The sequence below is a fragment of the Calonectris borealis genome, chromosome 13 (assembly GCF_964195595.1).
Source record: "Calonectris borealis chromosome 13, bCalBor7.hap1.2, whole genome shotgun sequence".
Classification (NCBI taxonomy): Eukaryota; Metazoa; Chordata; class Aves; order Procellariiformes; family Procellariidae; genus Calonectris; species Calonectris borealis.
In genome coordinates, this window is record NC_134324.1 from 7,602,068 (window position 1) to 7,617,520 (window position 15,453).

The window sequence follows — 15,453 nt, forward strand, 5'->3', positions numbered from 1 at the left end:
CAGCGGCCGTCCCCGCGGGCTGGCCCGGGGGCGCGGCGGGCTCCCCCCGCCGGCCCGGCCCCGGCACTACAGCTCCCAGGCTGCTCCGGGGCAGGCGGCTCCCGCCTCCCGGGCGGCGGCGGGACAAAAGCGGGGGCGCGGGGGAAGTGCCGCCAGCCGAGCCGAGCGCGGCCGGGCCGAGCCGAGCCGTGCCGGGCGGCGGGGCCCCGCGGCGGGCATGCTGCGCGGCCGGCGGCGCGGCCCGCGGGCAGCCTAGGAGCCGGGCGCTGCCGCGCCGGGCGATGCGGCGGTGAGGGCGGCGGGGCCGGGCGCCGCCGCGATGCTCCGCCGCAGCCTGAGCCGCCTGGTGAGTGCGGGGCTGGGTACGGGGGAAAGTTCATTATTATTATTTTTTTTTTCCTTTTGTCGGACTTGTTTTTCGGGGGCGGGGGGGGGGGAAGGGGGAGTCGCACGCGTGGGTGCGGGGGCCGGGGCGCATCCCCACGCACGGCGGGGGTCGCGGCCGCAGCGCTCCCGGCCCGTTCCCGCCAGCGAGCCGCAGCGGCAGAGCCCTCCCTTGCGAAACCTCTCGGTAGGGCCCTGCCGGCGCTGCGGCTCTTCGCAAGAAGTTGCCTTTGCTGTGAGAGCCCAGACCGTATTTCCCCCTCCCGCCCCCCCAAAAAAAAACCCCAACCCCTAGAGGAGGGGACTTCTCCGGCCCTGGAAGCACGCACCCAAAATCGCACGGTTATAAGCCAGGCGAGATGCAGGGCAGTTGTCAGGGTGCTGCTTGCTGCTTTTCCACCCGCTTCGTGTCCCCAAATATGTTAAAAACCCTCCGGGTGCCACATAAGCTACTTAAAGATTTCACTGTGACCTCATTGCTTGGCCTGAACTCTGTAATTACTCATTTTTTCCTCTTCCACAGCAAGTGTGGTAAAACCAGTGTTTTAACATCATTTTGGGAGCTTCTGTTTATTTAGCAGTGTCATTTATTGCGCAGTGCGTAGTTAACAAAGTTCCTCGAGTTTGAACAGCAGGCGTATGTTATCAGTACAACGTATACAACGTGGAGGTTCAGGAGCTGTTTCCGGAGGTATGCTGCACCTCTTGGCACCCGGTTACCTGCCAGAATAATGGGCTCTGCCTGCGGCTGCCCGCAAGGCCAGAACCGCTGGGAGATGTATTTTCGTATTCACTTTTGTTTTTGAGCGAGCTGTTTGTGCCGGATTTCTAGGCTTTCAGCACACGGGACTCTAATCTCCTTTTTAAGTCTGGAGGTAGCTCTGCAGCAGTTCTTGGGGGGGGGGGGAAATGGTTAATTTTCCCTTCTGTAGGTTGGATTGCTGTTGAAGACTTTGGGTTAGCCTTGCAGAGAACACACCTACTGCAACTATTGTTTTGCAGCCCTGGAGACAAATGTATCAGATCTAATCTCGGTGCCCTGAGTTTCTGACTCTGAATTTAGCTCTGCCTGGTGTTACCTGCTTCCTACCCCTCCCTCGCAGGAGGCTTTTTCTATCAGCAGAAGGTATCAGGAGGCACTTGGGATATGAAGCATCTCTTGTGGAGCCACTGAATTTGGCTAAAAGCATTTTTAGGTGGCCTCCCGTGAGCAGGTACCGGCAGCCGTGGGATCCCACGGAGGTGCCTGGCTGGGCTCCGGCTCCAGCATCCTCCTCACGCCTGAAGCGCGACCCCTGCGCTGCCCGGTGGTCCCGCACCGGCTCCGCGCCACCTCTCGCACTCCCTTGGCACGGGCAGGGGACGTGCACCGCTGCTGGGGCGTGATGTCCACCAGCGTGGAGAAGAAACAGTCCCGAACACTGAACACAGGTATTTCTAACGGCTTTGTTCAGGGCTGAGCTGTTGCAGCACGTATTTGGAGGGTTAGAGGTAGTTTTCTGGTTAGAGGAACAACTCTGCCTGGGGACTGCGGAGCACACCAGGGCGACTGTGGTGTTGCTGAGGGTTGTTGGATGCTTTTTCCATCTACCGGCTTTGCAAGCGGCGTTTGAGCAGCAATGAGCTGTGCTTGTTATCAGGCTGGTGCAGGTGGCATGGGTCCCCCCAGCCTTGGGCAGATAGCACCCGCCATGCTGCTGCGGCTCTGCCCCATCCCCAGCCCTGTGGGTCTCCCAGGTGGTGGCTGGGTTTGGGTTGGTCCCCCCTCCTGCTCCGTGGGAGGAGAGGGCAGCCCATGGCGATCTCCACAGAGGTGCCTTCTGGCTGACTTGCCCGTATGGGTGGCACTGGGCTTCAAGCGACGCTCGTCTTGTGACAGTGGCATTGCAGAAAATTCACTGCAGTTATTAAAGGCTGCAGATTATCTGACACTTAAGATCCCATAGGGCTACTCAGACAAATGTTGTCACCTCTTCACTGCGCGGTCTCTGCCAGAGGCTCATAAATACCAACGGATATTGTAAATCCTGTTTTCAGATGGATTTCACTGCTTAGGCACGATAAATGTGCCTTGCCCTATCAACGTGACTGTTTCATGGCTCTGTTTCTCCCTCCCGTAAACTTTTTTATCCTGGGTGGGGTATGAAACAGGATGGTAAAAAGAGCAAGAGGGGCAGAGTGGTGTATGTGGGTCTGCTTTGCTACCCCAGGGTAGAGACTGATGCTCTGTGCAGAAACAAATTGGATTCTGAACTTCAATTTACACCACTGAAATCATCCCTGCCGAACGGGGAGTCGGACCGGGATCGCAGTGGGGAGGCAGGATTGAATTGCCATGGTTAATCCACTTTCAGGAGATACTGTCAACTTGAAATATAACTTTAATTCTCTTTTGGAAACGGATTCTGGCATTGGAGTCTTATTTTGAGTCTCCTGCTGCTTGTACGGCTGTTGTGGGGAGGACGTGGCAGCACAGTGGGGAAGGGGGTTGGTGACCGGGGAGGGTTTGGGTCCGTCTCCTCGTGCTGGGCTCCTTGCAGGAGTGGGGCGAGCACTGTCTGCTTCCAAACTCACTTGGCAGATGCCTGGGGGTCGGAATTGCTGGCCCCTGTGTTGTGCATCAACGACAATGTGCTTTTTTCCTTAATTACTTTTCCTGGATTCTCCCAAAGCGTGCAGACAGCCGTACCTCCGGGCCACAGCTGCGCACCACAGCTCTGCCGATGCCGCGGGGCCGGTGCAGATCTGGGCTGTTGTAAGAACTAAATAAGAAATCCAGAAAAAAATGTTACCGATGCCCCCGTTGTTTTCAGCTTTGCCCCCCCATTTGCTTTTATTTAAGGCTGGTCTGGAAGCGAGCCCCTGGAGCCGTCACCCTGCTCACGGTGCAGGAAGGCTGGGGGGGGAAGCACCCCGGGGTGCTCTCCCTCCTCTCAGGGTGCCTGGTGTGGGCTGAGCCCGCAGGCCAGTGCTTGCCCATCACGGCATTGCCGCCTGGGTCTCTGGCCTCTGTGGTTAATGCAGGTCCTCGCTCTGGTATTTTCCTATTCGTGTGTAAAATCCAGGGTAAGAAAATAACAAACAGTCCCTAATCGGGAGTAGAATTCTTCGCTTCGTGTGTTTGTGCAGTGTCTCACAACAGGACCTTAGTTGTGTTATTCCCTTTTAATTAAATACCTTGGGGCCTGATCCTCTTTGCAGCCCGTGCCCTGGTAAATCCCTGGTATTTGGCAAGTGCTGGGCTGGCCCTGAGCTGCTGGCTCTCGAGAACATTTGCTTGACGTTGGGGGAAAGAAGGTGCGGGTGCGGTGCTTGTCCCTGGGCTCGACCCGTGTCGTGACTCGGTGCCTTTGCCTTGCTCTAGGCCGGTGGTGATGTTCCTTGCTGGTCTTCTCCTGGGGTCTCCACCTGTCTCCGCTGTGTGGCTGCTGGTGATGGGGGTACCCCCAGGTTGGTTACGGGGCTGTGTGGGGTCCCCTGCCCTCCTCTGCCTGGGACTTGTTAGCTCCCCCGGGTCAGGACCTGTCCCGTGGTGTCCCCGCTGGAACGCCTCGGGCTTGCCAGCGGAGGGAAGGAGAGCGAAGGGGGTTTGCTTTGTGCAGCCATAAAACCGAGGAGCTGCCTTTGTAACTGACTGTTACTCTTAATTTGCATGCCTGCTGCTGCTTTCATCTGGAGCTTTTCCATCTGGGGCTCATTTTATCTAATTAAAAAAAAATTGCGTGCAAACCGCCACGAGGCAGGGTTGCAGGGGACAGGCACTCGAGCCGGGCTTTAATGTCACCTGTGGCTTGTCACCCCCGCGGGGGCTGCCCCAGCCAGGCTCCCCGGGCACTGCTTCGCCGCTTGCTTTGCATCCCCCGGCTGCGCCCGCGTGCCGCTGGTGTTCTGCGGGCGGCAGGAGGGGTTTGCCCCGTGAAAGCGCTTGTGAGTGTCACAAACTTCCTTTCCAAATCCTTACTCTTCCCGAAGTGGCGGGGGGACGGATCCTGTCCCTGCGTGTGGGGCTCACGTGCACATGAGCGGTGCCTGGTGTGAGGTTCGAGGCTCCATTTGGGCTCTGCTGTAGTTTTGCAAAGCCCCTTTGGATTTTCTGAAGGTCGTCTCACCCCAAGTGACCCCCTAACCCCACACACCAGCAGGGGAAGGCTGGTGCTGCCGAGGAGGGGGGTCTGGGTCGGGGTGCTCCGCTGCACCCAGAGCCATCAGTAGGACCAGCACGTGACGCTTTGTCCCCTCGTGTCCCTGAAGCCCTGCCTGGCCTCTTTGGGGAGGAGCAGAGGCAGGAGGAAAGCCTTGGAGAAGGCATGTGTGACTTGTGCCCGGAGGCTGGGGAGATGATTTGAGCCTGGGAAGGAGGGGGACAGGTCCTACCTGGTGGTCTGCAGGAAAATACCCCCATTGAGACCCATTCAAATGGCAGAAAATGAGAAATGGCCCAAAGTCACTTTTTAGAAGGGAAATAAATTCCCCGTGCCTGCGGTTGCAATGGGGAGTAGGTGAGGAGAGCCCCCGGGGGCACCGGGCAGCGCGGGCTGACCAGCGCCGGCTGCCGCCCACCCAGAGCCTGCCTGGCTCGGGGGGATGCTGGAGTACGTCTTGTGAGAGATGTCTGAGTCTGGGGTGGAGGATGCTGATTTACACTCCCGTCTTTAGTTTTTGCAGTAAATGTGTAATAAAGTCTATTTTGGGACACAGAGCACATCTGCGATTTTCTTTCACACTTGCTTTTTTTTTTTTGAGGGTGTGAACCAAACATTACAGCGTGTGATTGCAGTTCCTTTTCTAATAAGAAAGAAGAGCATAGGTAGGAGGTGGAAGCCTTGAGAATTGCTTTTTTTTTTTTGTTCCCCCCCAATTCAGCCATGCTAACACCTTGAGAGTGAGGCTGCATGTCAAATACCTTGTACCCGACTGCCGACTTCTGCAAGAAGCGTTTTGCTTCTGTTAATGTGACAAAAACCCACAAGTAGCAAAGGTTGGGGCTGGGGTGTCTCCGTGACACTGGGTGGCAGTTCTGTGTGGAGAAATCCCACGCTTCGAAAGAGCGACTTGAATGAAACGACTTGAATTTTTCATGAATGCTGCTGGAATTTATTTCGTAATGTGTGTTTAACGTGATAACGGTGTTTCATGCGCTCAGGGCCAGTTCCCCTGTAGCAGCCACGGGGCAGCCCATGCTTGACCACAGAGAAGACAACGGAGGCTCAAAGTGGGAACCTGGAGCTGCAAAAGGCTCTTCCCCAGGGCTGCAATCCCTTTTGATGCCCCTACCCTGGAAAATGGGGACACAGGAGTTTCTCCAATTCCCTGGAAAATGGGGACACAGGAGTTTATCAAATTCCTGCAATTAGGAGCCAAAGCAGGCTCCTAACCGAAGCCTTATTCCCAGCAATAGCTTGATCATTTGGCTAAAAATAAATAAAAATCAAACAAAAAAAAAAGCCTTGGACAAGCAGCTGCATGGAAACGTTCACGCGTGCAGTTAAAGTTTGGAGAGGTTAGAAATTGCTGTAAAGAGGGACTGGAAAGCACTGGTCAAACATTAATGATAAATGGTGCTGCTAATTAAACCCGTGGCGTGCAGAAACTTTTCTGTGGAGAATAACACGTGTCTCGAGGCTGTGTTTTATTCTTCACTTGGAACCGTTTTTGGTTCCTGTTGGTATTTTGCTAAGAATAATAATGATTGTCTGGGCTGTGTGGGGAAGGTTCGGAGCTGAACTGACTGAGTTGCAGCTGAAGGCATGGCAATTTGCTTTTAACAATAAAAATTGTAAAAGCAAACAGGCCATCTATTAATAGCAGGCTTTTCAGCCTTGCCTTTAATTTCATCCTGTTGCCTTTGGTTTATGCACTTCCTTTCCGATTAAAACTGCTGCTTTCTGGCTGTAACCGTTGACGTCCTTTCTAGTGGAGAGATTTTTTTTGAAATGTTAGTTAAAAGCAAAGCCGGTGGAGAGCATTACCGGAGTCTCTCAGCCAGAAGAAACCTTCGCACCAAAATTAGTTGTTCTGCCAGCGACCACGTTTTTAGCAATGCAGGTTGAGTCCCTCTGAGCATCTTCCTCCCACGGTACCCACCCACGCTTGAATCTCTTATTTGCAGCAGTGTGCAACAGAAAAACAGCCTTTGGCTGCTAATTCCTCGGGGCAGGGGACTTCGTGTCCCCTTGGGGGACTTTAACCTGCTGTCTTTGCTGAGAAAACACAGGGGTGGCCAAGTGGAGGGACATCCCGTGTGATCCCTGCGGCCGAGATCTGCCCGCTGGCGGAGCTGGCATCGCAGCGGCAGGGTAAGGAAGGATCCCGAGCTGCTCAGTCCGGCTGGGGTGTCTGGGAAGTGTGAATTTTTCCAAGAAAATTGGACACAGGGTGACTGAGTGTTAACCCATTTGCCTTTCCCCGAAAATGTTTGCTCGGGGGATTTTTCAAGGGAGTTTCCTGTATTTAGTTGTGTGTAGGAAGCGGGTGCTGAGGCCGGAGGGCAGCATGGAGGTTTTCCTGCATGGCTTGGCTGGTGGCTTCGGTGGCCTTCTGCCCAAAAGTGTCCCCCAGGCCCCCTGCCGAGCCCTGCCCGGGGGAGTGGGTTAGGTTACGGTGGGGAGCGGGCTGCAGCTCTTGCCCTGAGCCGGGACAGGCTATTCCGAGGCGACTTTAGAAATACCTTCCCTTGCTGAGCAGGTTTTGCCAGTGCTATACAGGGGGTGTTGTGGACTTCACCTGCCTGCGCTCTCCCCAGCCAGCGGACCTGCGTCCAGACGTGGGCTTCGGGCTCTGCAGATGGTGCATACCGCTGCACGGGGGCCGGGAGAGCCCTGCCGCTCCCCTGCAGCCTCTGCCCCCCTCTCCCCAGCTCCCTCATCTCTTGCAAGTAGACAGCATCTTCATTTTTTCCCCCTATTTTAATTGCTAAGCGATACTGAGGTTCAGTGTTTTTTAGTCTTTTCCCTTCTTCGCCTGGAGATTTGCAGCTTTCTCTAACGTGTGGGGACTGTGGGGATGCTGGGCTGCAGGCAGGGCTGATCCCCGGCAGCTCGGGGTGCCGGGCTGTGGCTGTTAGCTGCCCGCTGGTGATTAACCGCTGCCCTGGGAGCCTCGCGCCGCCGGGCTGTTGTTAGCGGGCTGTTGAAGCGTGCTGTGCTCAGACCGCGTCTTGCCTTTAGGGACACCGTGCCAGTCGGAATGTGTGTCCTACTCCTTGGAAATGGGTAATAAGGACACTGCTGCTCACGTTGCTGATGATTGTAGGCCATTTCTTTTTTTTTTTTTTTTTTAATTACTACATAATAATCTCTCTCCTGTAGTTTTGCTCTCCTGTGACTCCCTGCACCCTTTCCGCAGGCTGGCTCTACGACCGCAAGGCAGCCCCGGCTGCTTTCGGTGTAACCGCACTGCAGTTTGCTGAATTGCTTTGAATTATCCAATATCAGACCAGCAGGCGGTTCACTGGTGTTCCCCTGAATTGGTTAACATTTGATTTGGACAGCGAGTATCTTGCTTTTTGTAATAAACTTGACTCCAAGACTTGTGCATGGAGCTGTTACACAGATTGCCATCACCCTTTCGTGGTAGGAGAGCGGTGCCGGCGCTGCCGATACGCCGCAGGGGATGGGCGGTAAGTGGCAAGCTGTTTTAAAGCTTAGTTTATTAACTTGTAGCCTAGGGAAATGGTGAAACTTTCCTGTTTTAGGTCTCCTCCGGTCCCTGCCCTCACCCTGCCTGGCAGCGGCACGGCTGCTGGGTCAGGAAAAGCCTGTTCTGCCCAGAGGCTGCAGTGACTTTTTTTACATATATATATATATATGCGCATTAAATATACATGTATGCAATATATATGCATTAAATATGTATATATGCACTATATAGAGATGCATTAAATATATATGTTTATTTCGCTTATGGGTTCTTTCCTGGGCTCAGCCAAAATCCAGGGAGCTCCCGGCTGGTGGTTGGCACAAGGTGCCACTTCGATGGCTGGGAAGTGCGTTTGGATGTCGAGCTGCGGGGCCGGGCGGGCAGAGGAGCCGGTCGGTGCGCTAGCGCGGGGCTCGCTGGTGGGAGGGGAGCAGCCCTGGCTTGTGCTTTCCCTCCCCTCCATCATTTTTCATGCTCTCATAGGGATGCTCGCTGCCACGGATGCTGCTCAGAACCAATCCTCCATAAAAATCTTTTTTAGTCCATCTCTTGGGCACATGTTGCATCTTGCTGACACCAGCCATTTCTTCCCGAAACTTTAGTCATATTGTTCGAGGTGGAATTCCAACCAAAGCCAATTTAGTCTAAAAGCATGCCTGCTCTTGACATCCAGCCATAATTGATAGCGTTTGTAGTTCAGAGTCATTTGTCCTGCTCTCCTTAATGAAAACTTAATGCATTTATCTTTGATCCGGCTGTTTGTAAAGGGCTTTTTGGTTCCCTCCTGCGGCAGAAAGTAGGGGTAAGCACCTGCGAGGCTATCGTAGCCAGGTATTTTGGGAGCAAATCGGGCTCGTTATTTTTGTTCACAACTTGAACAAGATTCCTGTTAACCTCCTTTGTGGCCTTGGATGAGTAATGCTTCGCTGAGGGCTTTTTGCTCTGTGACTTCAGCTGAATTTTGCAGGATCTATAAGCGAAAGGGCCCTTGGTCTGGCCCCAGCCTTGCTTTCGTAGGGTGGTATGTGGTGGCGGGCTCGGTCGTTTCTAGCTGTGTATTTTCAAAGGGTCAGCAAGCAGTCTTTACGTTTGGCCTATCTTAAGGTATGCTGTACACCTTAGTAAGATTTTGTAAGATTATTAAAGTGAAAAACAGAGGCAATGCTCACTTGGTAGGTGTAATTTGCTTGCAATATTGTGGCAAATGCACTGATCGGCAAAACAGGGGGATCCTACTTTTCTTGTACGGTACGGGGTCTAGAAAAGCTGCATAAGATGTGCAACAGGCAAGACTAGACAATTTGAAGGATTTCTTTGGTATTGCAATCCAAAATCTTTTCAGCACTAATAAAAATTAAGTACCGCTAGACTGCAGCGATGCTGTGCTCCGTCGCCTGAGTCTCAATTGGCTTAAGAAGGGGGGGGTGGGAAATCCTCACTGCCGGGAAATTAAATGTAAGGGAAAAGAAAAAAATCCACTTTGTGAGCAGCCCTGCCATCTTTTATTATGATTTCTGTGTAATTCCTCCCCAGCGTTCGCATAAAGCCAAGCGGCTGCTGCCTTTGGGGACCAGGGGTGATGTGAGGTCCTGGGCGCTGCTCGGGGCTGGGGGGCTCGGGCTGTGCTGGGGGCACCCACTCGGCAGCAGCCCTGCTCTTACAGGGGCTGCAAAACCAAGCTTAAAATGCAATATTGATTTTTTTAGGGGTTTGTGTTTTTTTTTTTTGGCTCACAGGGTGGTGTTTTGCTATGCCGGTTTTGTTCACTCTGAATTGTGGAAGGTTTTTATTTTTTTTTTCCTTCCGCTTCCTTCCACCTCTTACAAATGTTTGCTCAGGGAGGGAATGCAGTAAAATTAGCTGCGATGCCCAGAGGGCTGTAGTCCTTATATCAGCCAAATTAATATTGTGGAGCACGTCACTTCCGTGGGGCAGTTTCTTCCAGTGCAGTTGAATGGATGGAGGTGGGACTTTCCACTTGCCAAGTACCATTCCGGTAAGTGCAGGGTGGGAAGATCAGATGTGCAGAGAGAGGAAACCTTGGGTGAAGGCGCTTGTCTTGATAACTGTGAGAGCAGGAACGCCCTTACCCCAGTGCCCGTCTAGGGCCGGCGATGGGATGGGATGGGATGGCTGTGAGTCATCTCCCGGGATCCTGCCCTGTTCTCCCGCACAGGATGGGCTCGCTTCTGCAGCTGACGGTGCTGGGATGGACCACACCAAAACCCTCGTGTACCGAGCCCGGCATCCCAGGGCCACCTCAGACCTCATCTCCAGATCCCTGTGGATGAGTGGATCTCCCTCCCGCTGCAAAACTCGGCTGCGGTGCCGCTGGCTTTGCTCAGCGTGGGTGCTCGCTCAGCCGCGGGCAGCGTGTGCTTTGCTGCAGCCACTTTACCAGCCTGGCAGGAACACGAGCCAAAAGGATTTCCTGAAGATAAACAACTCTAGGCCACATGTTGAGGGTTTCTCTCCTGACTGGGTGGATCGCACTGATCCGGTATCCTAGTGTAACTGTGCCTGCAGCCCCAAGGATAAATCTGTTGGTTCCTGTAGTATCCGGAGAAGAAAATACTCCGAATGGGGTCTGGGGCGTGCGAAGCTGATTTTGGCGGTGGAGCAAGGGGTGAAGTAGGTGATTTCTCCCTCTCTTCCCCCTTTTGTCTCCTGCTACTTCTGTGGAAACATTTCTCTGCAGTACAGCAAGGGGAGGGCTGGAAAACCACAGCTTTTAGTTTTTTGGAGTGGAAAAACTTAATCTGAACCAGCGTGAGCGAGCAGCGTGGGGGGGCTGGGACCTTGGACCCTGGGTACCCATTGCAGGGGCTGAGGGCACCCCATGATGCTGGTGCGGGGCTTGGTCACCCCGTGATGCCGGTGTGGGACTCGGCCACCCCCTGCAGCCTGGACCTGCCCTCCCATCCCTCCCGGTGGGAAATAGGAGAGCCTCCCTGGGGGAGAGCTTGACCTGGGGGGATGCGGGCTGGGCAGGCCTGGGTGCCAGCCCCTGCTTCTGGGTGTTGCAGCAGTGATGTGCACCCTGGCAGGGGGGCTGCAGCCTCTGCCCCTGGCGGCCGGGCGGGCTCGCTTCCCCGGGGAAAAGGGAGGAAACTGCTCTGGGAAATGGGCTCCTTGCTGGTCAGCCAGCAGCCCGGCTCTGAAACGCTGGGAAAACTTGGAAAGGGGCGAAATGTCTTTAGGTGGCAGAGGTCAGAGTAACGTCTGGCTGGGCTGGGATGTGTAACGTGGTATTTAGGGGTTTTTTTTGTTTCCATAGCTGAAGAGCTCAGGCTTTCTGAGGTCCAGAAAGCAACAGGAAAACCGACAAATTATAGCTCTGCCGGCTGATGCAAGCATTGACAATTGCAAACTTGGAGGCTTTTTTCCAGTTTGCTCTTACTTTAATTTTTGCCAGGGCAAATCACTGCTCTGAAGAGCTTGCTGCCCTGCTAAAATAGCTGCCGATGAGCAGACATATGTGCACAGCTTGAGCCGGGGAAGGGAGGGAGGAAGAGGTTGGAAGATGGGAAGACCTCATTGTATTTGCTTTGTGACTGCTGCAAAACATTTGGGCTCTTGTTCAAAGTCCTTTTTCTGTTCTTGAGTCTGAAGTGTTCCTGTGAGCCTGAATTTGATATGCCGGCAGCATGCTGGTCAAACTTTTCTTTTGGACTGCCAAAAATGAAAATGTGCTGCCTGCATTTCAAGATGAGCGATGGTTTCATAACCCCGGCTGCCAACGGGGCAGGGAAGAAGAGTTGAGATCCTGAAAACTTCCAAAGGTCGGTGGTTATGTTTGAACAGGAGCAACAGATTTTTCCACAAAACGGCAGCACTGCAGTAACGCGATCCCAGTCAATAGCTGCCGGCTTCTGTCCGGGTTTGGCTTTCTGCATCATACGTGAACCCGACTTTCTGCAAAGCGCCGCTGAACTGAAGCCGTGATTAGGGACGATGTGACATGTTTGCTGGGAAGGTGCAGCACTGTGTGATCTGTGGCTAGACTGCCTTCAGATGGAAAAAGAAAAACACAACCAACCAAACCCCACACCAAAAAAAGCTCTTTTCGGCTGTCACCCCTGTGCACGGCCCTCCCCGAGTCCGGGAGAGGGCTGGGCCCTCCTGGAAATTTATTATCTGGGGAAAAAAACCCTTGTATTTCCTCTCTCCACCCTTCTTAAACCTTTCAAGTAGCCCTTTCCCCCGTTCTCCCCGCCCTGCCGTGTCTGTCTCTGCTTTTATCGGTGGCTTTATTGGCCAAGTCAGCTTTTCCAGGAAACTCAGCCTGGTTGGGCTCTGCTGTTCTCCAGCCCGTCCTCCTTGGTGAGGGTGACCTTCCTGCAAGCACATCCTTGGGACAAAGGGGACATGGGGACGGGCTCTGGCAGGGGCCCCTCGTGTCGCTGGATGCACCCCACCTTGCACTGAGGATGGCGCGATCTGGGTCGATGGTGCTGTGCTAGAGCACATCATCTCCCGCTTTGTCATCTCCACGGGGGACCAGGGATGAGGTCTGGGTGTTGAGCCCCATCACGTGTTGACCGTAGCTTGAAAAAAAACCTGTTGGTCCTTTTCCCATGGCTCCTCTTTTGCTCCTGCTTGTTGTTCTGCTTGGTCTGGGGGCTCGCATGGCTGCCCCTGCTGCCCCCTCACCTCGGCTGGAGCCGGCTTGCCCCCGGCGGTCCCTCCTTGGTGATGCTGTTCTCTCTCTGCTTGAAGCATCAGGAGGAGCGTCAGCCTCAACGGAGGAGAAGGGATACTGGTTTAAATTTCAACCTTCTGCTTTCCCAAGGTACTGGCCTTCCCTCTTCCGCTTAGGGATGAGCAGCAGAAGGCCCCTCCGGTGGGAAGCTGGAGCTGCGCTCACCTTCAGCCCTTTCTCTTGGCGCTATGGGCTCTTAGGATTTTTTTAAATGCAATGTTGGTTTTTTTCCCAAGGACTACGCAGGTTATCGACCCTTTCCCACAGGCGTAGGGGAGAGCGGTGGGGTTGATCCCGATCGATGGAGTTCTCTCTATAACAGGAGATCTGCCTAAAAATGTGGTCGGTGTGGGTAAGCATAGTCCGAGCTGCTAAATTATTAAGGGTTTTCTCAAAGCATCGCTTGTACTTGCATAGAAATGACTAAGGACAAAGAGTAATAGAAAAATTGGCAAGAAAAATTTCAATTAAAAATATATCGGTTGGGCAATGAGGTCGGTGTGCTGAGCGACTTTCTGAGACTGCCGGACAGTTTGGGGAGGTTATGGTAAATTTACGGAGGTTTTTAAAATTGTGGATGTGTTTTTCTTGGTTTTTCTGGGGCTAAATGAAATGGGAGCTAGAACAGGCTGTTTTGGGAGGTGGTGTTATTTTTGCTGGCTTTTTTTGTAAATCAGGTCGTCTCCTCTACTACTTTTATGATAAATGGAACAAAACGGGAATGATTAGACTTTAAACTATTCATGAGGTCTAAGCCAAGTAATGCGATTTAATCTTTCTTCTGCATATATTTAATATAAGCTGTGATTTCATTCAAATGTTTGAGCTTTGTACTTGTTCTGTATAATTATCTCCGGTTTTAGCAGATGACTTTTTTTTTTAAATGCCTGTGGTTTTTATTAGATCTTTTTTCTATGAGTTATTTGTGTTTACTTTGTACCTTGAAGATATCTTCAGCAAACATGAAAGGAGTTTCTTTTGATTAGTTAGTTCTGGTTTAGGTGCTTTCTGAAACTGTAGTAAATCAAATGGTGTGGTGGTTTTATTTTTTTCTCCCCTGCCACTATTTTTTTCAGGAAACGGGGCCAGCAGGTAGCACAGACACTTGTTTTCCATATGGGGGATATAATTAAACACTGTGTTTTGCAGCTGCCCTAGAAATAGCCCACTTAAAGTGGCTCCTCGGCAACAGCGGCTGCAGAGCACAGGTTCACCTCTTCTGTTGAACTCGGTCTAAGTCCATTAATTTTTACCCAGGCTTGCTAATTTTTACCCAGATTTGCAACTTTTATCAAGTGCTGGCCGGGTCCTGTACATGGTGCTTTGATGGATTCCCAGAAATTTGGGAGGGCGGGTGAAGAGGAGCCGCTCCGGGAGGCAGGCGGGAGTTGTGCTGGGGCAGGACGTGTTCCTGGGAGAAGGGCACGGATGGAGAGGGAAAGAGGCACGAAGGGAGGCTTGCCCAAACTCAGGCAAAGAATTTGGGGAGTGCTGTGGGCTGCAAATGTAATTCCGCTGTCTCTACGTAATGCTCCAACAGCTTCAAGTCATAAATGATGTTGGGTCATTAGTTGCAACCATGGACTTTCTTAGCCATGGTCTGATGCCTTCAAATTGTTCCTAACTCCTCAAAGACAAGTTTATAGCAAAATGCCAAGCCTCAGCTGACCTTTCATGGGCATATTGATGTGTGTAGATGGACTTTTTAAATTTGGACAACATAAGAAAATAGCCATTATCCCTAATGCCTTCTTTTCAGAACTGCTGCTTCTGGCAATAAGTGGGCTTTATACAAAGTTGAAAGTACAGGAAGGTTGGGTTACCTCAAAATATTTAACAGAAATATGTTCTGTATCTGAATTTCTCCACGGCATGAGGAAGGCCGTACCGCAGCAGCAGCACTTCGCCCTGCCGTGCGTGCAGCGGAGCGTGCGTGCCCGCGTGGGTGGCGGCGACGCGGTTAGTTATTACTGCAGCCTGGGCGCCTGGTCCTGCCCGAGGTGGGAAGCAAAGGTAGATAGCGAGCTGCCAACTCGGAAAGACGTTCCTGGCAGAAACAGCTTCGCTAGCCTCATCTTTATCTCCTATGATTTGTGTTTGACTCTCTGGCTGTTGCCTTCCAGCTGAGCTCCTTCAGGAGAAACCTGCTTTGGATGCCCTGCTGAGAGGTTGACTCGCTGGTGGGCTTGGGTAGACGCTGGGGGAGAGGAGCAGGAGCTCTGGACTGAAGCTTGAACCGTTGCAGGAGAGACCCGCGTCTTTGGGACTGGTCTTCAAGTGATGCAAACGGGATAGTGGCTCTTCTCCAAAATACCTCCTTCTCCCCCTCCTCTCGATTCCCGGGGTGTGCGGTGTCCCCCGGGGTGCTGCTTTCTGTCTGCCAGCTGCTGGGAGCCCTTCTGGGTTGCTGGGGCACGGTACGGCAGAGGAGGGGACTGGGGTCACCTATCAGCATCCCGAAATCCTCATGGCTTGGTGGGAGGGCTGCAGTCCCGAGGCCGTGGGCAGTCTGGCACCACTAATCCCTACGGATAGCTCTGGTTCTCCCAGCACTCCTGCAAACACCGTGCCTTGGGCAGAGGGAGGTGATAAAGTGCCTATGGGCAGAATGCAATTGTTTATTTTCTTAAATAATCCTTTTGGCGTGCCTGGTTCTAAACAGCAGAAGAAACTCTGGCTTTTGTTTGCACCAGCTGACTGCTGCGCCCTGTAGCACGGGCTGCGTAAAA

The 15,453-nt window shown here is 53.0% G+C and overlaps 1 protein-coding gene across 10 annotated transcripts in view; it reads left to right on the plus strand.

The window, feature by feature from the left end:
* Positions 1-234: 234 nt before the first annotated feature.
* The window catches only part of ATP11C (ATPase phospholipid transporting 11C (ATP11C blood group)), a 61,345-nt gene continuing 46,126 nt past the window's right edge, over positions 235-15,453 (plus strand). For 8 of the 10 annotated variants that reach the window (XR_012675527.1, XR_012675528.1, XM_075161991.1 and 5 more), the window contains exon 1: positions 236-346. Coding sequence is in view for 7 of the 10 variants with exons in the window: in XM_075161991.1 (XP_075018092.1) it covers positions 320-346 (27 nt within the window). In the remaining 3 variants the exon portion in view is untranslated. Of the gene's footprint in view, positions 347-15,453 lie in introns of all 10 variants that reach the window. The other 2 variants (XM_075161992.1, XM_075161994.1) reach the window with 2 other exon arrangements.